Source organism: Lissotriton vulgaris, chromosome 1_1 (genome assembly GCF_964263255.1).
Source record: "Lissotriton vulgaris chromosome 1_1, aLisVul1.2, whole genome shotgun sequence".
Classification (NCBI taxonomy): domain Eukaryota; kingdom Metazoa; phylum Chordata; class Amphibia; order Caudata; family Salamandridae; genus Lissotriton; species Lissotriton vulgaris.
Window position 1 is genome coordinate 797,752,913 of NC_141685.1, and position 25,952 is coordinate 797,778,864.

A 25,952-nucleotide genomic window follows, 5' to 3' on the forward strand; every position below is an offset into this window, starting at 1 on the left:
ACACAAAGTCAATTAACAAAACTCCTACTCAGACAACCACCAACTAACCCATACAGCCACTTACACATCCACTTACACATCCATATATCCACTGACACACCTACTCACCAATACAGCCACTCACACAGCATCTCATTCACCCGCACAACTACTTAGACAACCACTTATACAGCCACTCAGACACCCATACGCACAAGGACACATACAGCAACACAGCCGCTCACATGATATATATAAAAAATAGTATCACTCGTTAGTAGTACACCTAGTATACTACTTTAAGTTTTGTAGCACCTTAGTATATATTTTTAACAATCATAAAATCATAAACTCTTACAAAATACTTACACTCGCTGGATGATGTCATAAGTGATGTCATTTGAGATGTCATCATTGATGTCATGAGTGATGTCACTGACCATGTCAGGAGTGATGTAACACGTGAGGTCATAAGTAGTGCATTGCAGGGACATAAGTTATAGTTAGCTCAGGTAACTATAACTGCTGAATATCACTGGTTTTGTGCGAGTATATATATGTGTGTGTGTGTGTGTGTGTATATATATAATTCTGAAAAAACAATATATATATGTGTGTGTATATATATATACATATATCTATCACTTCCAGCGTTCCCTCACCACCTCCAGTTATGGCGAAATGAGGGAGACGGGCCACAAGGTTCTTGGCAGAAAGGTATTTATTTATTTATTTCCGCTCTGCTGCAACGCGTTTCCAGCACAGCCGTGCTCTTGATCACACACAGAATTGAAGAAATGCCGACATTTTAAATTGTGCTTGGTGTCCACCCCCAGTGCATCAATCACGTGGTTCACCATTGGCTAGACATAGAAGACATACTTTTTTCTATGCAGCTGTCTCTAACCCGCATAGCAGCAAATCAGTATACATTTAATCTTGTTTTCATCATATTGCTGTTATGGTTATCTCTTTATACATACTGTTTCTGATCGGCTTAAATGCCTTTATGTCCAAATATTACTGTAATATACGCAGTGCAAATTATCCAATAAATATATATAAATAACATATAAATAGTTCAGTATAAAATTCATCATAGAATACCTATAAAAACTCAAATACAGGTATCATGTTATTACAATACATATACAATTAAAATTAATTTTACAAATGAATATGTATATATATCTATAAATAGTACACTGTGCAGAATCTTAAGGCTGTTATTGCTGAATACCTTTCTCAATTGCTTCTATCAGTGACCAAATAAACTGTAACATGTATCTGAGTTGATATGATGCACCGTATATTTAAATTGTTAGAGTATATTGTCAGAATTTGCATAACCATACTGGGGATTTCTCTTATTTCTGCATGAATGCTTGGTTAAATATTACTTTATATCCATGACCCCTATTACATACAATAGTTTGAGATGCCTTATCAATACATATGTACTAACATTATTCATTCCAAATGGAAACCATCCAATAAAGTGCTGATGAATAAAGGGCAAAGAGTGCAAAACGTGCTTTTACCATATACATATACACAACATATATTAAAACACCATGTTAAAATTCTGATAACATTTCTAGTGGTTTGCAAAAGATAATTTTTCATTCCCTTCCAAGCGATTGTGTGGATATATTAAAATCATATATCGAAAGAGTTTCTTTAGAAATTACATCATTCTGTAGAAAACACAGTCAAAAATATGTTCATAAATAATTATGTAAATCTTCGGTATTATTCAATCCATTTGGATTTTTACTATCCTACTCAACAACCATACGAGTTTCCAGTTTTCTCAATAATTTATATATATATATACATATACAGAAAACAATGCAAATGCATCTGAAAACATGATGAAAATATTAATTAAGTACGCTGCAAAAGTTCGAGAGAAAATATTAATTGAAATTACCACAATGGAAAAAGAGTTCATTAAAATCCTGGGTGAAGCAGAGATGAGCAAATTTAATGCAGATTGAAATGGGCGCCTAATTAAGGGGGCCATTAGGATGGCGGACATACCTGTGTCCGTCCGCCACCCCGGAGGAAGAGGGACCGTCCGGATGGGCAGCGGTGGTCCCTCCATGCAAATTGGAATGTGACCGCCACCCTGGCGGTCACATCCTGCTCCTTTAACCTTGCGGCGTGTGCTGCTTGAAGCAGCACCCGCCGCAAGGTTAAAAATGCATGTTTAACATTTACATGCACAAAGTGGCAGGCACCGCGCAGTGCCTGCCGCTTTGTGCATGTAAATGCTGGGGGGTACCATAGGTACCCCCCATGTGCACCCCCCACCCCCGACACCCTGGGGGCCAACAACAGGCCCCCAAACACCAAAGACCACATGCTTTTCCACAGCGGAAAACCTGCTGTGGAAAAGCATGTTTCCGCATGAATCCTAATATGGCTGGCGGTGTCTGATAGACACTGCCACCATATTAGAGCTTTTCCGCCGTGGACAGCGGCGGAAAAGCGGCGGACGGTCCGCAGATGACCCCCCTGCCATCCTAATCTGGCGGGGGGTCTTTGCATTCACCGCAGTGGTGAATCTGCATCCTCCGGGCCGGCGGTGGCTTCCGCCGGCCCGGAGGATGCAGATTCACCGCAATCCTAATCGGCCCCTAAGTACAAACAAATAATTACTGAAAGAAAGGCAACACAATTCCAACGATTCTGGATTATATGCGTGGGCAAATCTATACATTTACACGCAGGTTTGATGGCATTCGTAAATAGAGACTTTCCAAAGCTGCAGATACTCGAGGAAAACAAGTGGGAGTACAAGCAGAAAAAGGAGATATATCAGAAACAAGCTCACTGGCAAGCTCTGATGTAGAGACAGCGTCAGAAGATGGAGGCAGTCAGGCGACAACTACATTGAACCCACCATCCATAAATGAGGAGTTTGTTTTTTTATACCAGGACCGGACTCAAAGCACAAGGATGAAATTTCCAAATAAAAAAAGAGAAAATCAAAGAAACTAAAAAACCGACGGGGTGGGCATGGAATTAAGGTCTGGAAAGAAAAAGAAGGAATTTTACCAACGGCGGGCTTGGAAGAAGTAACCCCCCACTACTAGTGTCATAAACTTGACAGATTTAGTGTTGAGTGATGAGGAAACCAGGATTCTTTCATTAGGATTGACATTTTGTAAACATACAAATTTCAATTACACTCAAGTGCGAATTGATTTTTTTCAAATATGTTCGGAAATTAAAATGGAGAAAATTCTTCAGCAGCAAAAGCCTCCCACTGAAAGGAGAATTCAGCATGATAAGTGAAGGCCCTGCTAACCTAGAAGTAGGTGATATGGACATTTTGTTTGATTGCCAGCAGTTGTTTAGAGAGGGTGAGCGGGATGATGTAACAGGGGCTATAAATCAAGCAGATAACTTATTCTGTATGGATGTATTTGACAGGTCTGCGACTGAATTTAAACCCCAGTCTACATTTACCCCAAACACACCTAAAGATGCCATAGACATGTTTTCTGACTTAGTGATAAAAGATCTAAAGAGAATGTCGGAAAGATCGTCCAGGGAATTTTTGGCAAATGAATCTGCTTTTGAGAAAAAATATATTGATGTGATTAAAAAGATTTAGGGTCGACCTGATATAGTAGTAAGGCAGGCTGATAAAGGCGGAAACCTGGCCCTTAGGCCCTTAGATGCCTATAACCATGAGGCAATGCTACAGCTACATGATAAAGAGTGTTATCAGAAAGTTCCCCAAAGTAATCTTGTGGAAATTAAACATACATTTGTGAAAGATTTAGCTAGATGGCGAGGGTTGGGCTTAATAAGTCAATCTAAGTACTCCTATCTCAAAGTTGAGAAACCAGTTATGCCAATCCTTTATCTAATACCTAAAATCCACAAGCAGAAGGATAAACCTCCAGGGCGGCCTATTATTTCCGCCATTGGATGTTTATTTGAGACAACTTCGAGATATTTGGACTCATTCTTACAGTCGTTTGTAAGAGAATTGCCAGCCTGTATCTAAGATTCCAGGGATTTCATGAATAAAATTGCAGATGTAAAGTGGGAAGAGTCCTACCTTCTAATCACGTTAGATGTTGTAAGCTTGTATACAAGCATCAATCATGAAGATGGGTTGAGAGTGACAAGGTATTTCCTCAACAAAAGGCCTATTAACCTATACCAGCATACTAACATGCTAATAGAAATGTGTAGGTTATGCCTAACAAATAATGATTTCATTTTTGGAGGGGATACCTACAGACAACTGCAAGGAACGGCAATGGGCACCTGCTTCGCCCCCAGCTATGCTAATTTGCATATGGGCTGGTGGGGGGAGCAGGTGCTCATAGTCGAACATGACAGGGATTGGACAAATCATGTCATAAAATGGATAAGCTTTATTAATGATCTGTTCATTGTGTGGAACAGATCAAAAGAGACAGCCCAGACATTCATTGACAACCTCAAAGTGAACAATTTAAATTTGAAATTCACTGAGAATATTAGTGAAACAAGCGTCACCTATCTTGATCTAGAAGTCTACATCTCTGCTGGAACAATCCAAACATGTACCTACAGAAAGCTGACAGCGGGCAATACCATTATGCACGCGACAAGCTTTGATCCTCCTAGATTAAAAATGAGTATCTCCTATGCAGAGAATCTTAGGATGAAGAGAAAGTGCAGTGACGAGGCCTCTCTGAATGAGGCTCAAATAGCCTTAACAGAGAGATTTCTGCAAAGAGGATACAGGAAGGAGATACTAAAGCAGGCAGAAGATAAAGTCAGCGGTATTCAGAGAAGTGATTTACTGAAACCAGACAAAGAAAAGATTTTTGGCTAAACAGAAAAATTTGAAAGGCCAGAAAAGGATGATTACTGGATATAATGCATACCAAGCGAAAGTAAGAGAGATTCTTTGTAGACATTGGTATCTTGTGAAGCAGGATCCAGTATTACAAGGGCAAACTTCTAAAAGGCCAATGATAACTTACAAAAGAGCAAAGTCAATGAGGGATAAGTTATTTAAAACAAATCCGGAAGTGAAAAAGACATGTGGATGGTTGAAAGTAAGTCCAGGCTTCCATAAATGTTACAAATGTAAGGCGTGTCAACATGGGAAAAATGAACAGCAAGTAATTTCCCCTCTGTTGAACAGTGCTTGGCAAATAAGACAGCCCTTAAATTGCAAAAGTGACTTTGTCGTCTATGTTCTTAGGTGCTCATGCCCTAAAATGTATATAGGGAGCACAATCCACATGGTCCATGTGCGCATTTTGCAGCACTTGAGATCTATAAAGAATGACAAAAATTATTTAGTTGCGAGGCATATTAATGAAGTGCACAGAGGAAAATTCAATGACCTGGTGTACTTTGCAATAGATCAAGTCCCGAAAGATCCGAGAGGCGGCAACCGTGAAAGCAAATTAAGAAAACTTGAATCTAAATATATACTCCTGTTTAATACAAAAAGTCCCAATGGATTAAACATGGAAGAGGATCTGCACGTACACTTAGTATAAGAAGTAAAATCCATTTTAAAAAGTTTTTTTAATTGGTTTTAGATAGATGAATCATCAGAGAGCATTAAACTAACAATGGAAATAATATAAACAGGAAATATTATAAAGAACACGTTGATTGAAATTGAATTGAGTTATGAATTTGTGTATGACTAATTACTATGAATATGTGTTAAAAGCTAAGGATCAATTGAAGTATATGAACTAATTTGAATGCTAAAAAATTCTTTTAGTGAGGTATATTGCTTTTTATACATTTGGAAGCACTTGCACTTTATTTGGAAAAATGTGATATTTGCACATACAATTGAACATCCTAAGTACTGTAGCACATTGGCACTTTATATAAGTGTTTTGCACTGTCAAGAAAAATTCTTGACAAGCACTTGCACTTTAAAAGGAACAGTTGATTATTTGCGTATTTTGCACAGATTATTTAAATGTTCTCTTCTTAATAATGTAAATATTTTAAAGTGTCAATTTTGTGAAAAATTATGTGCACTATATATTCATATACTAGCATGTGATGAGCTTATTAATAATGTATTGGTCTACACATTTCTTGACAGAAAGATGGGCAGAATATGATGTAATAGACTCTACCAAAGAATCGGACTCAGAGAAAGGGCACTTGCCCACTATCTTTGTCTAGTGAAGATTCGAAGGCAAATCAACTCTGAGCCAGAATAATATTAAAGATTAATCAACCTGTCACTAACAAATTGAAAAGAAAATATTGCACATTGACTGGACTATAAGAAAGAGCACTTTGTCACTTTTAGTTGTGTATGAAGTAATGCACAAAAGGAAGTTGAGGAACTTATTGAGAAAAATGCATCAATTAGTTCAAATGCAATTAAATTATTTTAAGTGTTCAAAGTGGTGCTTTAAAATATGTAAACTGTGAGTGCCACTTTTTCAGATAGAGTGAAAATGAAAAACTTTATTCTGGATGATAAAATAGATTTACAATATGTATAGTCAGTCTACCATATCCATTGAGACCAGTGATTATGTGACGACTTTCTCTCTGATGTATAAAAAAACTGTTTATTTCTAAATGGCTGCCCATGTGAACAAGGCAGGTGCCGAAACGCGTAATGCTGTTTTAAAATACACCCTCAAACTGAATAGCTAACTGTGCTCCTGTGTCAGAGTCCGATTTAATAAAGATCGGGTTTGGTTGGAATATACGCGTTTCGAGAATCAGAGTGCTCTTGATCACACACCAGTCACCGTGTCAGCTCTCTTTTTTATATACTTTTTTTTCTCCTGTGAGTTACACCTCCATTAGTGAGTCACATGACTTCGACCATGAACATAGAAATAATACTTTGACTTTTTGTTCACCAGAAGAAATAGAGCAAATAATATATTGCAATTTAGCTCGTCAGAAGTTTCAATACACCATGTAAAATATAATATATTTAAAGACAGATAACTTCAGTAAGTAGGAATTAATCATAGCTGCTTAAATGCGGATACTTGAAGTTTTCTAAAAGTGACTTGTGCTATACATGCATGAATTAATTACTACCATATGTTGAAAGTATACATCCCAAGAAATATCCTATATACAATTTACAAATCGTGGAATTGCATACTATTCATTGTAAAACATGTGCAGAGTATACATTTTCACTATTTACAACTCATTGGTGGTCTTTAGCTTAACCCCTTCGCTGCTGCCGCGTTTTACCGCTGTGCGGTAAACAAAAGAACAGGGCGGGGCCGTGATGAACCCCAGCCATCATCAGCACACGCCCACCGCGGGGCGTGGCGGCTGGGGTTCGTCACCCGCATGGGAGGGGTTAAAAAAGTTACCAGATTAATAAATTTAAAATTTAAATACTAATCTAAAATCTCCTATATTGTGCTTCTCAGCAAGTCAACCCCTCCTCACCCTGTCTATATTATGTGTTCGTACTTCAACTTTCTTACTGGCATACTTATAGTAATAATATGGCAATGGTACGTCATGTGTGTTTAGAAATAAGTGCTATAAAACTGTGATACCCTCTAACTTATAACCTACACGGTCAACTAATAAAAAACAAATGATAATTTTCACAAATACTCAGACCTTTTTACACTTATCCTCACAAATAAAGAAAAGGTGTATGTACAATTATATACATGTGTTCATAATAATAAAAAAAGAATTGTTTGTAAATATATACATTGTTTGGTATCTGTAGGGTTACTTTTATATATATTTTTTTTTTATGTTTACATGTGATATATATATACAGTCAGGATTTTATTCCTTTCTAATCTCCCGTATCTCAGCTAGATGGGTATCAATACTATTCAATTGATTATGTAACTCATCAACAGGTATCACTAATCAGGACAATAAATGTTCTAAAATATATGAAAGCCCAGTAACAGTGGAAGTCTAGGAATATTATGTTGCAAATTCATAAGAACTTGTACAGGTCTTCTGTCATATTCAGCCCGTTAGGATGTTTGCTGTCAAGTTCAACTATATATTTGGTTTCCATTTTCCTCAGTATCTTTTCCCTATCCCCTCCTCTTCTAAGGGGGGCTACTGCATCGATTACAAAATTTGTAAGGCACGACAAATCCTTATTGTGTGTGATTTTAAAGTGGCATGCTAATGGATAGGCACGGTCGGTATTCACGATTGCCCTGAGATGCTGCAATATCCTGACATGCACCTGCAGATTTGTACTACCCACATAGCGTAAACCACAGGTGCATGCCAGGACATATACAGCATACTCAGTCCGACAATTGTAACATCCTTTGATAGCAGTTTGGACATTGGCGAAAGGAGTATCAAAATGTGTAGTGTTGATTCCAAATTTACAAGCACGGCAGGTGGAACATTTGTAGAATCCATTTTTGGTAAGCCAGGTACTGCCACTACCCAATTCTGGACTAGCTCACACTATCCTGCTGTGCATGCTATTGGCTCTCCTATATGTAATAGTGGGGTTTTCAGTGAGTCTATTGCTCAACACACCATCAGTCATAATGATGGGCCAATTCTTTTTTATGATGGATTTTATTTTTCTCTCCTGCTTGCTGTAAGATATTATCAACAGCAGAGTTTTCTTACCATCTGTCACCTCATGGGAATTTGGTTCTAACAAAGATTCCCTAGATCTTTCCTGGGTTTTAGATAAGGCCCTTGAGAATGTAGAGTCACAGTACCCCCTGGCTTTCAATCGCTCCACCATATGTTTAGCTCCCATCTCAAAATTTTCAGGGTACTACATATTCTTTTTAGTCGCAGTAGTTCCCCAGGCGGGATACTTTCAATCACATGTTTTGGAAGCCCACTGCTTGCATGTAAAATAATGTTGCAGGCAGTGGGTTTGATGGTGTGGTTTTCTATTTTAATCTGTACATCCACAAACTCAGCTATATCTCTACTTATATTAAAATTAAAGAAAAGATTGTACTGATTGTTGTTAAGTGAACTCACAAAATCACGAGCACTTCTCACACACAAAACACATCATCTATAAAACGCATCCAGTGCTTGACATGATTAAAACCTGGAGTGACGATGTGATCCCGCTCCTCCCACCAGCCAACGTGTAAATACGCATAACTGGGGGAGAAGCACAATCCCATTGCCACACCCCTGATCTGCTTCCAGATCTCTTTGTCAAATGTAAAAAAATTATTATGTAGACACCAGCTCACCAAGTCACATAACATCTTGTTGTGGCTATAGTATTCACAGGATCTAAGTCCTAAATAATGCTTGATGGCTTCAACTCCTTTAGAGTGTTCAATACACGTGTATAATGACTCTATGTCCAATGTTAGAATACACCGGTCATCTTGCCACTGAATTTGGTTCAATCTGTTCAAAAAATCACCAGTGTCTTTGATGTAACTTGGCAGATTTTTCACTAGATCCTGCAAATAAAAATCAATGTAGCTGGAAATATTCTCACTTATACTTTTTATGGCAGAAATAAATATATATATATATATATATATATATATATATATATATATATATATATATATATATATATATATATATATGTAACTGTTACATCCTGCTTTTCCTCCCACTTTGTCCTTTCTTAGTGTTGGTGTCTGCTAGTCTATGTCATGTCTCTCTGATGCCATCCAGGATTCTACCTGTTGCTGTTCAAGGGATTTATCAGTTACCTGGAGGCTGAGTAGGAGGTTACAGTTCTTGAACACTCAATGCAGTAATTGACCACATTGGAACTTTAAATATAACCCTGTGGTGGACTGCTGGAGGAGCAACTGCTCAGTGTGCTTTCCATACCCTCAAAACGAACTCAACGGACCAGACTACATCTAATAATCAACTATTATAGTCACCTATGCAGCTTCCCCAGGGTCATTCAACATATGAAACTACCGTCCTGATGATGGTCTAGCAGATGCCTTCACCATATAGACCGAAACATCGACAACTGCACCCATTTTCTTTGTGATTTTTTCACCGGAGGAATTGTTTTCTGTATGATTAGTTACAGTTTGCTTATGTACATAGTGTATGGAATGGGTGACCACATAAGTGACAATGTGATAAGAGCGGTAGCAAAAACGTGTAAATCTTGGTCACTGTGTGTTTATATGTGCAGTACTTTGTGTACTCTCTAAAATATTTTTTCAACATAAATTTGTGTTACAAGAAGTATACACCTGCCTTTGTTTTGTTCCTTTGCAGTTCTTCATATATCGGTTTATGTTAAAATAAATAATGAATTTTTCAAAATAATTCTATGTAAGCTACTGCTCAGAGCTTATGGCAGATGACTTCTAAAAAATATGAGAATAAGCAGAAGAAAGAATCCCTTGTAGGCAGTCTTACCTGTCGGTACTATTAGATATGTCATTGGCTGCTCATTCAAATAAACTGAATGACTGTAAAGCAAGTGAACCAAAAGACACGCTGAGGTACTAATCCTGATAAGCAAATCAATACATGGTGTTCTTTAACTTCTATGTGTGCTGCTTAATGGAGTACACATAGAAGTTGCAACACATCATTTCTTTAAATGATTGCTTATGTGCTGGAAGGGATATCTTCTTGTACATAAACAATCAATGATGTTTTGCTGTTTCCATGTGTGCTGCACTATGCAGCAGACATGGAAACAGCAAAAACAAGAAGTAATTAAAAATTTCTCCTCTTTGCGTCAGAGAAAGACCAGGTTTTCCCTGGTTTAAGTTTGGCACTGCCTCATATTTATAAATATGAGGCAGCATAAAAATAAATGGGTGTTGCAGTGGAACGCCCATTGCAACACCCTTTACCCTTCCCTTTCATGCTAAGTATAGCGTGAAAGGATGCCTTATTTACAAGGCAGCATTAAAACACTGCCTTGTAAATAAGGCGAAGCCCCATCACCACCACAACTTTGTAAAAAGTGACGTTATGGTGATGATAGGGGCTTGTAAATATGCCCATTATTCCCCAGTACTGAACTTTAAAAAAAGTTATATAAGGGGACAGGGTAGGGATACCCTTCCCTACTAGGCCGCATGGGAGGGACCCGGAAGGACCTCTCCTGGGCCAAAAATAAAAAGATTGCAATATTTGCAACAATTCCAAGGGACTGCCGCAGGATTGAAAAAAATACAAAACACTAAATGGCAGCCCTGGCTGCATTCCTTGATTAAGGAGAGGAGGCACTTGGTCCTCCTTCTCGAGCGACACCCGGGGACCGTATCCTCTTGGGCCCGATTTCATTAAATTGGGGAGAGGGTGCGAGAGAGACCCCCTCACAATCTGCATTCGGCCTCGGAGACCCCATCCCTCGGGCCTAATTTATTAATATGGGGTAACGCCCAGCCCCCCCCCCTCTCCAATCATATTCAGCTCTGGGGACCCGATGCCCAATTTATTTAATATGTGAAGGGGGTATATACCCCCTTCCCTGAGTCATTTAGGGACCCAGGGACCCGGTCTCCCGGTACCTCATTTATTTTGTATGGGATCCCTTTAAAAGGCCCTGGGAACACCTTCCCCCAGGGCCATCCCTTTTTAAAAAAGGAAGAGGGCCACGTAACCCCCCTCCCTGAGCCTTTGATGGCTCCGGGGACCCTATCCAATGGGGTTGGCTCACTTGCTGTGTCCCAGGGAGCCCACCTCCTGGACACAACAGTTTCCCTTGTGTTGCTCCCGCCTGGCGGGAACATTTTGAAAACTCCCGCCAAACGGGAGCAAACACAAAGTCTTCTACCAATGGGCAGGAGTTTTAAAAATGTTCCAGCCAGATGGGAGCAGACTTGAGATCTGAAACATCTCAAGTCTGAAACAGATTAACAGATTGCTCCTGTCCAGAGGGAGCAGCAGAAATAGTTGCTCCCTCCGGGCTGAAGCAATGGCAACTCCTGCACCATGCAGTGAGTCGACTGGGAAGCTGGGTCCTGGGCTCCCTTAGCATCTACCATGTGTATGGTGGGTACTTTGGGTGGGCACCGGGGTACCCACCTTTCAAATAATGCGGCCCCCAGGGATGGGATCACTGGAGTCAAAATAGACTTGGGTAGAGGATGCCCTGAGGGATTAGATCTCCAGGGCCTAAAGAGGCTTGGGGTGGGGGTCCACGCAGCGCCCTACCCTTTAAAATAAGAAATGGCATTCCCGCCTTTTTCCAGGCTGAAAGCTCAACCTACCAGTGGCCCAAGCTCGTTTCCCACCAATTTTCGTGGTGCATTCTTGATCTACATGAATATTGTTGAAAAATACATCAGGGCCCGCTTTGAGTCTCCATTTTGGTTTCACATTTTAGCCAGACATATTTGTCTAATGGTGACTATTTACATGTTTTACACTTACACAAAAATGGACTGAGAAGATTCTACATGCAGTTCATTTTTTGTAAGTATTATCATGTTGTTTTTCTATTCTGTACAAGGCTAAGTACATAGAACACAATGCCCTTGTATTTATTTGTCCGGTTGGAGATAGCTCTAAGGCTCTAAACAGACCATCGCATCAGCTCTGCACCTTTGAAACCACTCGAGTGGAACAGTGCTTTTATTATATAAATGGCCTCTCTGTTACATTTAAAAAGGGAGTACTTCTGCTAGGATTGTCCTAGAACACAGTACGCTGTGACGGAGCTGCAGCCCTGCTGACTCTGACTTCTATCCTGCAAAGGACTATAGCCTTCTCTACATCCGATCGGCCTCTTGGCATATCATACCCAGGTATGGGGGTTAGGCTATCCCAATGGATCTGGCAGAGGGAACTCCAACTATGCTCTCAATAGTATAGGTAGTATTAGATAGGAGTATAATCACATAGTAATGTGTTCATGGTTGAACTGTTTATTTTTTTCACCATTCTTGTAATGCCCGTTAAATGCTTTGTTTCTTCTGCCTAATGATTGAAGCTCATGATTTCTATGCAAGAATGCCATTGTTTCAATAAATGTTTAAAAATCCACATTTGTATATTTCTTGTGTTTACTTTGGGCATGCAAAAGTAACAATGAAAGGGTAGATCTGTTTTCATGATTTCCTCGGGGAATAAAGAGTTATCATCTTCAATCCGCAAAGTCTCTCGGTTTTTCTCCCCATCTGCCCTCAAACTTATACTTCTGGCAATGGTGATGTCCCGCTTGGACTACGGCAATGCCCTCTATTGTGGCATGCCGGCGTACCTCGTGAGGCGTCTCCAGTTGGTCCAGAACCTGGTATTCAACCTACCAAAATCACATCACGTCACGCCCCTTCTGAAATCTTTACACTGGCTCCCTGTTCAGCAACGTGCCCTATTCAAGCTTGGCTGCATCATTTTCAATGTCTGGTCCGGTTCTGCCCCTGCATTTATCGGTTCTGCAATCCACGACTACACCCCGTCTAGAGAATTGCGCTCAGCCACTCATCAACTTCTCATTGTCCCTCGCTTCAAACGAAAAAAAATGGGGAGGATCCAAGTTCTGTACTTTGGCTCCCGCCTTCTGGAACTCTCTCCCATTTCACTTGAGATCCTGTTCCCAGTACCCCCTTTTTCGCAAAGCCCTCAAAACTTTTCTTTTTACCCAGTCTTTCTCGTTCCTTGGGTTTGGTAGTACTACATAGCGCCATGAAACCGCTCGGTGTACGTGCGCTCTAGAAATATTTTTAAACTCAAACTCAAACTCAAGGTTGCAGATACCATCTGGTATACCGGTAAGATTAGGGGTTTAGATGCGTAACTGTGAGATAGTTAGGAATTGTGACAACATTTTCTGATGTTATGTTTAAACTGATTTCCAATATTTTGAAGTTTATGTTGCTCACATACACAGTCCTACTTACCATATAACAATATGATAACATCACCACCAAACAAAGTAACACTTACTTCATATAATTAAGAGGAAGTTCCCATGTTTGGTGGAGATTCAACTCCTTATCTATAGTTTCATCATCTTCTCTATACAAGGATTCATTTTAGTACTGATTTCAGTATGAAGATGGGTCAAGGAACAATCACATTGTCAAAATTACATGTACACAAGCAGGACCGGACTGGCTACCTGGCGTTTTTTGCTGAGTTGGCAGGGTGGGGTCAAGGTTCACTGCTGAGGGGCTGATTTTGAGACTGGGGAGCTGCTGGCACTTCTAAATAAACAATGCAAAACAAATAACTTTAAAGTGTACTTTTTTAAACATTTGTTTTGCATTGTTTGTAAAGGAAAGCCCAGTAGCCACTGGAGACATTACTTCATGGTCCTGTACGCAGCTGTAGAGTATGCACTAGGCAAAACCAAAGGTTAAAGTGACATTATAGTTAGGTGTGATTAAAAGATCTGTTTTTGTTTAGAAAAACTTCGAAATTAATTGACAGAACCAAAGGTTAAAATAATGTTATCGTTAGGTGTGATAAAAAGATGTGTTTTGTTGAACAAAAACCTTTGAAATTAACTGAAAAAAACCAAAGGTTAAAGTGATGTTATAGTTAGGGGAATATGTCAGTGGTAACATTAAAATTGTCAACAAACAAACACAGATATTTACCAGTTAATCTTAGCAGAACTAACTATAACTTGTGCCCCCACTGTGCACTGCTTATGACCTCAGATATTACATCAATGAGGACATGTTCTATGATATCAGTTATGACATCAAAGATGACATTTCAAATAACATCATTGATGACAGCAATGATATCCGGAGCTGAATGTGTGTGTGCATTTCATAGCATAGAGCAGGAGGCTCCAAAAGTGTGCCGAGAGGTGTGGGCAAGAACTGCCTAGAACCCTTTACACAGGCCCTAGCAAACGAACGTGTTAATTAAAGGGGTACACTGATCTAGTCACCCTGGAACATCTCAGAGAGCCCCAAAAAGCCTGGGAAGGGTGGGGGACTTCTGAACATGAGCAAGGCACCAACGGACTCTTCTACCTCCCTCCAGAAGAGCAGACAGAGAATTTGTTGGCTCCCACTCTTATCTTTCTACCCTACGCCCTCCACAGGATGACCTATGATAAAGGTCTGGCTAACTGTTTACATGGTTCTGAATGAGAGCAATGGAGTAGAGAAATTCAAGGCCGGAAAAGCTCCAGCAAAAGGGACTCGATGGCATGTATGGAACAAGTATTTGCAATGCAATAGGTCTTGCATTTGGAGAGTTTGAGCTGTTGGCATAGTAAATGACAATACCTTTTATTTATGTGTTTTGAAAACCTGCAACCTTTCGTAGTACATGAACTTTATACTGCGAGTCCCTGATTACGAAAAATAAAAGACATTGTCATTTACAATGCCAATATCTCAAACTCTCACAAATGCAAGATCTGTTGCATTGTAATGGCTTGTTTTTTAGATTGTAGCATGTGCAGAGTTTGAAACATTGCAGAAATAAAAGGCTGTTTCCTGACCAATCGCAAACCACTGCAATGTCTCCAAGTTCCTGGAGCAAATGAATGATGAACAGGAACTTCTGCAGCCAATCCACTGACAGAAGGTCCCGCAGCCAATCCAGTACCATCAGGCTTTCTCCATCATAAATATAGAGCTTCTGCATTTTTCTACTGTTCAACTGGTACTGTGAAAGTGGGCACCTGTGTTGATGTGAAAGCGGTCACCCATGCTGATGTGAAAGCGAGCACCTGTATGTTGTTTAAGAAAGTAGGCGCCCGTGTTGTTGTGAAAGCGGGCCCATGTTTTGATGTGAAAGCGGACGCCCATGTTGTTTATAAAAGCAGGCACCTGTGTGTTATTTAAGAAAGCATGCGCCTGTTTTGATGTGAAAGCGGGCCCCGTGTTGTTTATGAAAGCAGACGTCCATGTTGATGTGAAAGCGGGTGCCTGTGCGTTGTTTAAGAAAGTGGCCACATGTGTTAATGTGAGGAGGAATGGGGATGATTTGCTGCAAGCCAAAGGCCCCTTGTTCACGTGTTAATTGAGCTCAGCTAGCCGCGCATCACAAAAGAAATGGCAGCTGACGCTCTCGAACCTGAAGGTGCCTTAAAAGCACAGTGCCTTAAAAAAGATATATATATATATATATATATATATATATATATATATATATATATATATTATTTCATGACAAGTGTTAATGGCCCGCCTGCCATTCTTGAAGCAATGCACACATATGATAAGATAAAGTGTGGCCGCGCTGCTTAAAAAACACACAAGCAATTCCCGGAAAGCATGTTGTGACAATAGGAGAAATACTTTAAAGAAAACAGTGCTCAGAAACTGTAAATAAACTATAAGGAGTAACAACACATATAAGAGGGCCAGTCCTCATGGGAGTTTACAAAAGGGGAAAAGGCGGTACAAAGGAGGGACTACTAAGCCTATGCACAAATCAAAAGCAACCATTTTGTATGGACAATAACAGGAGCCAATTGAAAAGATGGGCTGAAAATGGGCAGAGCTTCAAGTCCATACCTGAATACAGCATGTTTCGAAGAGACAGTGCAAGCGGTGTCTAGGTGAGACTTAAGAAAAACATGTAGGTATATCGAAGACTGGTGTAAATGCACTAACAGTAAGAATAAAATATATTTACTAGAAGATTGTACCTTTGATATTGAGTACTTCAACAACTTTAAAAACCAATTGAAGCAAACTAAATTTAAATCCAGCCCCTGTAAAATTTCTTTAAGAGTGTAACATTCCAATTTGTGTGTCAGAATTAGCACCAAGAGGTAGTTCCTTTCTCTTATAAATGATTCATTTGTTCCTGACTATAAATCTGTGTCACTTAAACTGTTCATTTGTTACAATTATTATTTTTGATGGATGTTGTCAACGTGTTTCAGTATCACTTCTTTTACAGCCACTTTAGGACATATGTCAAAACATATTCAATGATTTGCTTCTTATTACATAACATACGCATACTGTGTGCTACACTATTAATCATAGTATGGATTTTGCACATGAGAAGGTTACTTGTCCACTCCCATCAAATATCTCATACTCATGTATGCACCACATTCTGGTTTAAAAAAAGTCTATCAGAACTCATTTCAGCTTTCCTTAGTAGGCTACATATTGTGTTCCTTTAAAGAGGAACAGATATATTACTCACTGACTATTACCTCACACTGCACACACATTAAAAAGATACAATTGGTTGAGGATTTTAACTGTGTGACTTCCACTGGGTTACGCAAATGGTAAATACCTGTGTAGATCAGGAAGCCTATCAAAGATTCCTGCAGCTACTTTTAATCATGAGTTAAAGAGAAGGGAAATACAAAGCATTTTAAAAAAAATCCAAATTGGAACCAGCATATTACATTATAATTTGGAAGGAGGTATATCATAAACATCCATAGCTTACGTCTAGTCATCAATTGTGTGGCCAAAATGGCAACGTATTATACGATGGAATTTTATCAAAAGGACAAAAAAACAAAAACATACCCAATTGCAGGGCATATATCTTTAATTAGGAATATTGATATCTTTTGAAGTCAGCCAAACTTTCAACAGGGTCTATATTGTTTCGGCTTAACTGGGCTCCCAAGAAGAAGAACCAACCACTAGTAATCTCACATAGAAATATATCTCCTACAAATATTAAAATAGAACATGTGACTTCCTAATGGTCAAACATATCTCAGGTATATCAGAGTATTAAATTCAAAGGCTGACAGTTGTTGTTGTGGAATGCTGAACGAATAAGAAAAGTGGGTCTGCATTTACAGATTCCCTGTCCTTTAAAACCCATTATGGTCAAAGCCCAGCTTGCAATATTGTCTATTTTCCAGCAAAGTTAAGCCTTCAAACAGAAAACAGAACATTTATAATTTATTTCAGGAAAGGGTCTCCTGCAAATATTAAAATGTGCTTGTGAATGCCTAAAGTTTCCTGTGCACCAGACATCACAGAGTGGTTGAAGATCATAGGGTTATCATTTCTGTCATAGCATACTGCATGAATTGGACAAGGGGGTTCGTATCCACAAAATTTGTGTGCTATATGAAGCAATATGGCTAATGTGGGGGGGGGGGGGTGTACACTGGAATAATACAACTTAGAATGAGCATGATAATGAAGTAGTGATGTGTTGTATATAACCACTTAGTTAGAAAAACAATATGTCTAATGTGGGAAAAGAATTGTTTGTATAGCTTCATTGGGTGTAAAATCCAAACTTGTACTACTTCATGATCCAAGAGGTACAATTTTTTTCAAATAACACCTTGATTGTTACATATGCAATCACAATATAATACAGAAATTATAGATACATCCAAGCACTTATACAATAAATTCATTCAGCATCTGTTGGATGCATGATATATATGATGATATCATTATTCAAAACTGTGATGAATATGTTGTTATAATTCTGGTTCAACTTTGATACTACGTGAATTGTACTGTCACAATTCACTGTAACATTTAGAGTAACATTTGAAAATGAATGCATGACAAATATATCACAGAATCAGTCAGCAAATAATGTTGTCATACCAATCTATGTCTTCTTATAAGGGCATGGAATAGCATAGATCACATTTTTATCATTGCATTTGAAAAAATGGTACTGGTTGATAGTAATATTATTCATAATGACTTCCTTAGTATTGTTCGCAAGTGTGCATACTGTGTATTGTCCGCACTTTAAAAGTCTATTGAATCTGGGTAGTGCTAGCATTTCCAAAATTGTCTTCTTCCTGATCACCTGGCTAATCTCAAGAAGTAATCTCAAATATCTTTTCCCGTTTTAAAGGCATGTAAAGGTGCCTGTAGATTCTAATTCTGTTTAAGCAGTCCTTCAATGTTATTAGATATAGGGTTGTAAGTAATCACACATGTGATAGGAATCTTATTCTCCCTATCCTTGTATTGTAACAGGGACTCACATGAAATAAGCCATGCTCTCTTCATGGAGTATTTTAATATTTTCATTGAGCACTCCCTTTCCATTAATTTACTGTATTGGGTCTTAGCATTGTCAAAGTATTTGTCTTTCCTTGTACAATTTCTCTTGATATGTAGACATTCTCCATAAGTAAATTCTCTTTGACAGTCTTAACTAACTGCTAAAATGTAATAATGTGTACCTGTATATCAGTTTAGTATGCAGACTAGTAATTAGGATCCAATCATTGTTAATAAGCCCCACACCAAGAAAGCGGATGCATGAGTTGTTAAATTGAATGCCATATTTGAGTTCCATTGACCTCACAAGGTTCCTGCAAGCCATGTACTTAAAAGTCCAGAAACGTTTGTGCATGCACACAGGAGAGCACATGGTATGCCCCCCTGTGTGCATGCACAATTGGAGGAGCACAGGGGGCCCTGTAGGGACCCTTTTGTTTCTTCTCCTCCAAGATTTACATGGAGGAGGAACCACCATATAAAGTCTGGAGGAGAGGATAACTCGTAAAATGCTTGGAGGGGCCACGGCAGTCCCACCAAGCATATTGCAGCCTCTGACTACCACGCCACCTCCAGGGAATGGCAGTTCCCAGGTGGTCTGAATGGCCAACTTGTAATAGAGCAGTCGGACTGCCGACGCAGCGGAAGCTAGACTGCCATGCCACCACGTGTGTGGCGGTCCTCGGACTACTAGACTCATAATCAGGCCTTAAGTAAGCTGAAATGTCTTCTGACTACCTTCCTCCTGAGACATAATTTTTTTGTTAACCAAAATAAGGCATATAAATGAGCATGAGATAAATGATTAGATTGGACAATTAACTGATCCATGAGCAAAGTTAATTTATATGGTTCAGACTGTAGCATATAGTAAAAGTGTGTTATATGATAAAAATTGACTCGTTCAATATATGGTGACTATGAATGTACATATATATGTTGTTAGGAAGTAAAAATGTGGTTCTTGTATATGTCTTGAGGAGGCTGTTGAAGAAGTGAAGCCGAAATGCATCAACAATATCTTTTGGAGGAGTTCATAAATAGCAAATGTAACAAATGGACTCTAGTTGATGGGGATTTATATTCCTTAACAAAGTAATTATTTACTTGAAAGGGTGACTAACTCTTAGTGTTAATTCTGGCATGCCAATTGGAGTATCACACCTATAAAGAGATTGTACAAGGACAAGACAGTTCACACCCTATGGAATATTTCCTATGGAATGGAAACATGACTCTCTCTTGCTGAGTTCATGTTTTTAACGTTTAAGTGTGATGACATTTTTATAACTATTTTTGATGATATGATTATATGATTCAGAATGAATATATTTAATGAAGTTGAGATGTCAGTGCTATGACATAGCAAACTTTCATGTGTTCACAACATTGGGAAAGGTGTCAAAACAACTCTTGATAATGCACCATCAGGGGGACTCTTCATCCACACTCAAATCGCTTTCATTCAAATGCCTCAATTTGTTTTATGTATATGTTTTAGTTCTAATGTGCATGTTTTCCAGAAAGATTACAGCATACCCATTTGCTAGAGCTTATGCAATTACTGTAGCCAAGCAACTGCTTAGAGGTTTTATCCCAAGGTTTGGAATTCATCTTCAGCTAGGGAGTGACAAGGGTACTTACTATGTGTCATCTGTGGTTCAAGATGTATGTAAAGCTTTAGGAATCAAACAACATGTTTGTTATGCTTACCTTCTTGAATCCTCAGAGAGAGTAGAGATGCTTAATGGAACTCCCAAGACTAAGATAGCTAAGATGTTTTGTCAAATAAGGCTGAATGACCTGACATTGTATCTGAGGCACTCTGGTAAATTCAAGACAGCCCCAAAGAAAAGACTAAAGCAAATACCAATGAAATTATAATCAGACGATCAGTAATACTTCATTCTGCCCCTCCAATATCTCTAGCTTTACTTGATTGCACTTAAATGTGATGTGATGAGTTGTTTGTGGTACTGCAAAAACTGATTGGCCGTCTCAACAGTTTCCATTTGTATGCCCAATCTGCCCTGCCCACATGCCTGACTGGAGCTTGTCACATCTGTAGCCTAGAGACTGGATCCAGTGAAGATCCATCAGTGAAAGTCGGCGCTCCAACTCAGGTGGCAAGGCCCATACCAGATTATGTTCACCAAGAACACCACTGTGAACTACTGTGGGCTGCCTGCCAGGATCTGTGCATCACGCTGCAAGCAGACCACTGAACAGGATGACACTGGAGGGGCAGCTTGGATTACTCCTGGACTAGTGCCCCAAGGCACTCCTGGACCTACGCCTCATGGTAACACAACTCCTGGAATTGTGGTGCTCCTGGTTCTGCAGTGGTACCTGTGAGCACTAGCTGTCCTACAACTCACTGTGCTTTTGCTCCTGATGCAGCTTTGTGCTGACTTCATGAGAATATAGCCCTTACTCCTTTGGCTGTAGTCTCCAAAGTGGGAATCCTCCCAGCTACCTGATCCCTCAATGGATTTGGCCAGATGTCTTTATTGTGAGTCTTGTTGGTTGGCTCACTGTGCGGCTTTCCTTCGAAGAGTCAGGAGGGTGGCATGAATAAATCAACAAGCCTGTCAACATTGCATCTACTGTGGCTATATCTTTCTGTATTTCCTGTATTACAAGCAAAACCTCAAACTTTCTTCTTGTTCAATTTGTACACACCAGCCTCCTGGCTCTAAGGAGGCTGTGTCAATGGTGAATATCCCTTTCAACAAGAGCATGTCTTGAACCATACCTACACAAACGCTAACCCTCTAAATCACTGTCCTCATTACCCTTTCAACTGGAGGCTTCTATTTTCCTGGCCAGTGAGGACACCTCCTCACCCTATCCACTGAAAACTTTGGACGTCGATCGTGTACTGGATTGGAACATTTTGATTCTGATATGGAACTAGAAGAGAATTGTTTAATGATTAGTGATGAGTGACCACCCTGTGGTTTTCACTCATCCCATCTGTTGTTGTTTACCATATCTTATGTACCTCTGCACCTGAGGCGCATGCCATGTGAGTTTGATGTGGAATAAAGCATGTCATGTTAGGTAAGATTATTGGGACTTGATACTGCCACACTTACTTCTTAGTCTTCTTCTCACTGTTGTCTGCCACGTGGTAGCCTGGCTTGCACCGGTATCTGCAGATGGAGCCCACATCATGGGGGCCCTGGTAGCAGCTAATCTGCAGGGGCTTGGCATTGGCAATGGGTGGTGGGGCACCACATTCGAGTTTGCAGTAGGCTTCTGGGAGGGACCATAGTCCATCTTCCAAACATGTCAACCACTGGCTTGTCCCTGTGACACAGAAACAGAAAGTCACAACTCAGGGATTTCATTTATAGATCTGTTGGAAAAACAAGATGTTGATAGCTGCAAGGAAGTAATATTACCAATGGGGGGACAAGGTTTATGTGAGATTGGAACACCTGGTTAATTAAGGCATAAAATGTAAACCCGCCTCGAACGTAGGATTTAGGAGTGAATGTGTGTGTGTGAGTGTGTTTGAATTATTTAAGTGGAATGTGTTGAGATTCTGTGTAGTCAGCTGAATCTATATGCCCATTAACCGTGAAATGGAGTAGCCATCTAGGAAATTTCTGGAAATGTAGCATGTTCTGCAAAAAGAGGTGTTCTGTTGTCTTTTGCTACAGTAGAGATACGTGATTTGGGAATTAGGTTCAGCACACCCACCATACAGCAACTCCTATTACTCAAGCTATGAATGGATAGTATTAGGAGATGAGGAAGAGAACATTGCGTATAAGCACGCCATTATTCATGTCCAAGGATTTTTTACTGAATCTTGTCATTGGCATCCATAATCCAGCTGTGTAAGGAAGTAATGAGGATAACTTAGACTTCACCACAGTCTTGGGGTACTCTAAGGTTCATGTACTGTGTTCATCTGGTGCAGGTTCAGTTTCATGTATTGCACAGCAAGGGGCAAAGGGTTTCTGCTAGCTCTGTGTTGTATCTTTCAGATATGCTTATGAATACAGTTGTAACTTTCCAAAAGGCATGTGCATCCTTGTTTCTGTGTGTTAAGAATTCAGCTCCAAGATGCCATTGGCTTCTGGCACATGGTAAAACAACGTTGGTGCACATGTAGATAAGTCTTAAAGCATTGTCTTGTATGAAGTCGGCATCATAGGAATATCTCTGTGACACAGCACACAGCTCTCCCCAGGCACAGTTTGTATGAATGGTTAACTTCCTAACAGTGACACTTCCTAACAGTGACAGCAGTCTTAGACCTCTGAGAAAGTGAATAAGAAAGTATTATTCTGGGACATCAAGAGGGATTTTAGTAATGAAGCAAAGGATTAGGTGGGTTGGTTCTTTGACAACCCTCAAAATCCAGGCTAATTTTTTTAAATGTTCACTGATGTTCACAAACAATGGAAGAGAATAAAAAACAAACAGTGCTAAGGGGTTTGAATCAATCAATCAATCAACGATTTGTAGAGCACTGCTTATCACCTGTGAGGGTATCCAGGTGCTGGGGGAAGGGGGAAGTGGGTGCAGCTGGGAGTTGTCAGCCAAATATCCAGGTTTTTAGACCATCTCTTAACTTCTGTAGCGTGGATGCAGTCAGGAGGTGGAGTGGGAGGGCATTTCAGGTATTGGCGGCCTGGTAGGAGAAGGTGATGAGTCCTCCATGCCTTAACTTGCAAAGGACAAGTGGGTAGTTTAATAATTACTATCTTTCCTTGCACAAAGGTGGGGGTAGAATGTGCCATCTTCCTCTAATGAGGCAATGAGTTTACTAATTAAATCACCACCTTACCCCAGGATGAGGTTAGTGCTCCCCCCAAAACTACGCTCACTTTGCTCAGGGGGAGGGGTTTCAACATTTTAAAAAGGAGGTCACCAGCGTATTCATGGCCTGCACAAAGTTGAGGATAAATAGAGGAGCAGGTCACCTGGTATCCACAAACACACCTTGTTAGCAATGGAAATTGGGAGTGCCATGCCACAATGAAGTCACTCGCTTTTTGGCTTCATGTCTCTGAACGGTCATGGAGATCCTTGGAGATTTGGTATATTTTTATAATGTAGTGCCAGGGATTCCTTATGCAAAATATTTTACAAGTTTGAGTGCTTTGATTGCAAAAAAATGCAATGGTCATCAAATTCTCTCAAAGCCTATCCTTGATCATATTATGTGGTTCGCTACCCATATACAAAACGCAGTGGTTTGAAAGCCCATATTTCACAGAGTTGATGTCATAGCCATGAAACATTTGCCTTAAGTCCATATTTTATAGAATATATACAATTCCTGTAAAATATGCATTTAGTCCCAGTGAAGGTCTTGTCTCAATCTGATTTCATTCTCTCCAGCTAATTAGGCTCTAAGCATGACCCGATGACTGCCCCACATGACATGCTTAATTTTACCTTTATTTATTATTTAATCAGAATTTCATTCATGAAAAGTGAACAAATACTAAAGCTTTTATTTGCAATCAGGGCCTATAGTTATGTGTGCCTTGCAGCCAAAAGTGACCATGTAACAGGAATAATGCTCTAGTTTGTGATATAATGAACATGTGACAGCGAGAGTGCACCTCCAGGGGATATAATAATTGTGTAATAGCTTCAGTATTTGAAAAAAAAACATTTTAGCTATGCATACATATTAGAGCAGTCATTTTAGCATTCAGGGACAGAAGTATAGATATAGTGCAGATACCTTGTAGTTTTGCTGGATGTAAACAAGAAAAGGAACATATTTTCTCAAATCCTGTGCCCTCAGGACAGGAGAAATCAGCATAGTAGACAAGCGATTGGTCAGGCATTCCACAGTCAATAGGATCACAAGTCACAGATCTATCCCACCTTCCAAGTGTGCAGCTGAGAATAGCTTCTTTCTGCAAGAGAAGAATGATACATTTCTGATCTGAACTGGGATTAGAGTTCAGGTCCTTTAACCCCAACCCAGAGCAACTTTGCATGGTATGACGTTGAAGCCTCTGAAAATTGTCACCAGTCGAGGGACCTCACCGCTGGTCCTCCTCACTCCACTCAGGGATAGGATTTGTACAAAGGAGCCCTTAATGCAACCCTTACCTCTCACCACATACCTCCACAAGAGCTACTGTATGTGCAGCCATACCATGGTATGGGAATAACAACTAAACCTCACCTGTGCTGGCCTAGGGTTACAGAGGAAGAGCTAAGTCTTCTGCCACTTGACCTTAACTCTAGGGTTTGTGGATGACTCAAAGAGTTGATTAGCCTTATGCTGGAATTGAATTTGGCAAAGGTAATAAGGAGCATCCTTATGGTTATGTACAAATAGTGCTGCTCAATATATTCCATTTTGAGGAACAGGAGAAGTCGGGAGTTCTAGGCCTCTAAACCTAGTGATCTTGCATGCACTCATAGGTAATAGTGCAAAGGAGTTAGTAAGTAAGGTGCGTGTTTTATGCAGTTTACACAACAATTTGCTACAACAGTGATACTATACAAGAAGTGGAAACAAGGAATTGTAGCAATGTAAGAGTGATCTAAGTGATGTCACCTTATGTTCAGTGCAGCTGAGTGCAATGTCATGCACTTAGGGTACAAGACTCCTGAGTAATAGCATGTAGTGGGGGGAGAGGGTTTAAAGGCTTCCAGAGAGCTGGGGATTTGTGGATTGTATCACTGATCTGACAATTGATTACCAATGCAATCAAACTGTAATGAAAGGTGGGTGCTCAGGGAGAAGTGTAAACCGCAGTAAACTAAGGTTGTCCTGGTGAGTTCTTCTGAAAAGAATGGTTCGAGATCCAGAGGCATCATCTGGGGCATTGTGTCCAGTTCCTAATGCCACTTCTGAAGTTGTGTCCAATTCTGGAGGCTTGGTTTGTAGCATTTAGGGGTATGTGAACATTGCGTAATTTACTTTTGTGTAACTACTTATTACTAATTATGCAAAATGCAAATATAGCTTTTATAGATATATTTTAGCTAATAAATGGCTCCAGAAACACAAGTACCACAAATGACAGCCACTCGCCTTTTGGTCATTTGCATTGTTCCCATGTTCCTGCTCTAAAATATTTCTACAAATGCGGAATAGGTATGTGACATGGCATGATGGTGCATAAGAAAACAAGTTACTTACCT

General features: G+C 39.7%; 1 protein-coding gene across 1 annotated transcript in view; it reads right to left on the reverse strand.

The window, feature by feature from the left end:
* The window catches only part of PAPPA2 (pappalysin 2), an 853,188-nt gene that overhangs the window by 255,509 nt on the left and 571,727 nt on the right, over window positions 1–25,952 (reverse strand). Inside the window, exons 15-16 of the mRNA XM_086956586.1 lie at window positions 24,532–24,709; window positions 21,917–22,130 (exon numbers count right to left, since the gene is read on the reverse strand). Coding sequence (XP_086812712.1) covers window positions 21,917–22,130; window positions 24,532–24,709 — 392 coding nt within the window. The remainder of the gene's footprint in view (window positions 1–21,916; window positions 22,131–24,531; window positions 24,710–25,952) is intronic.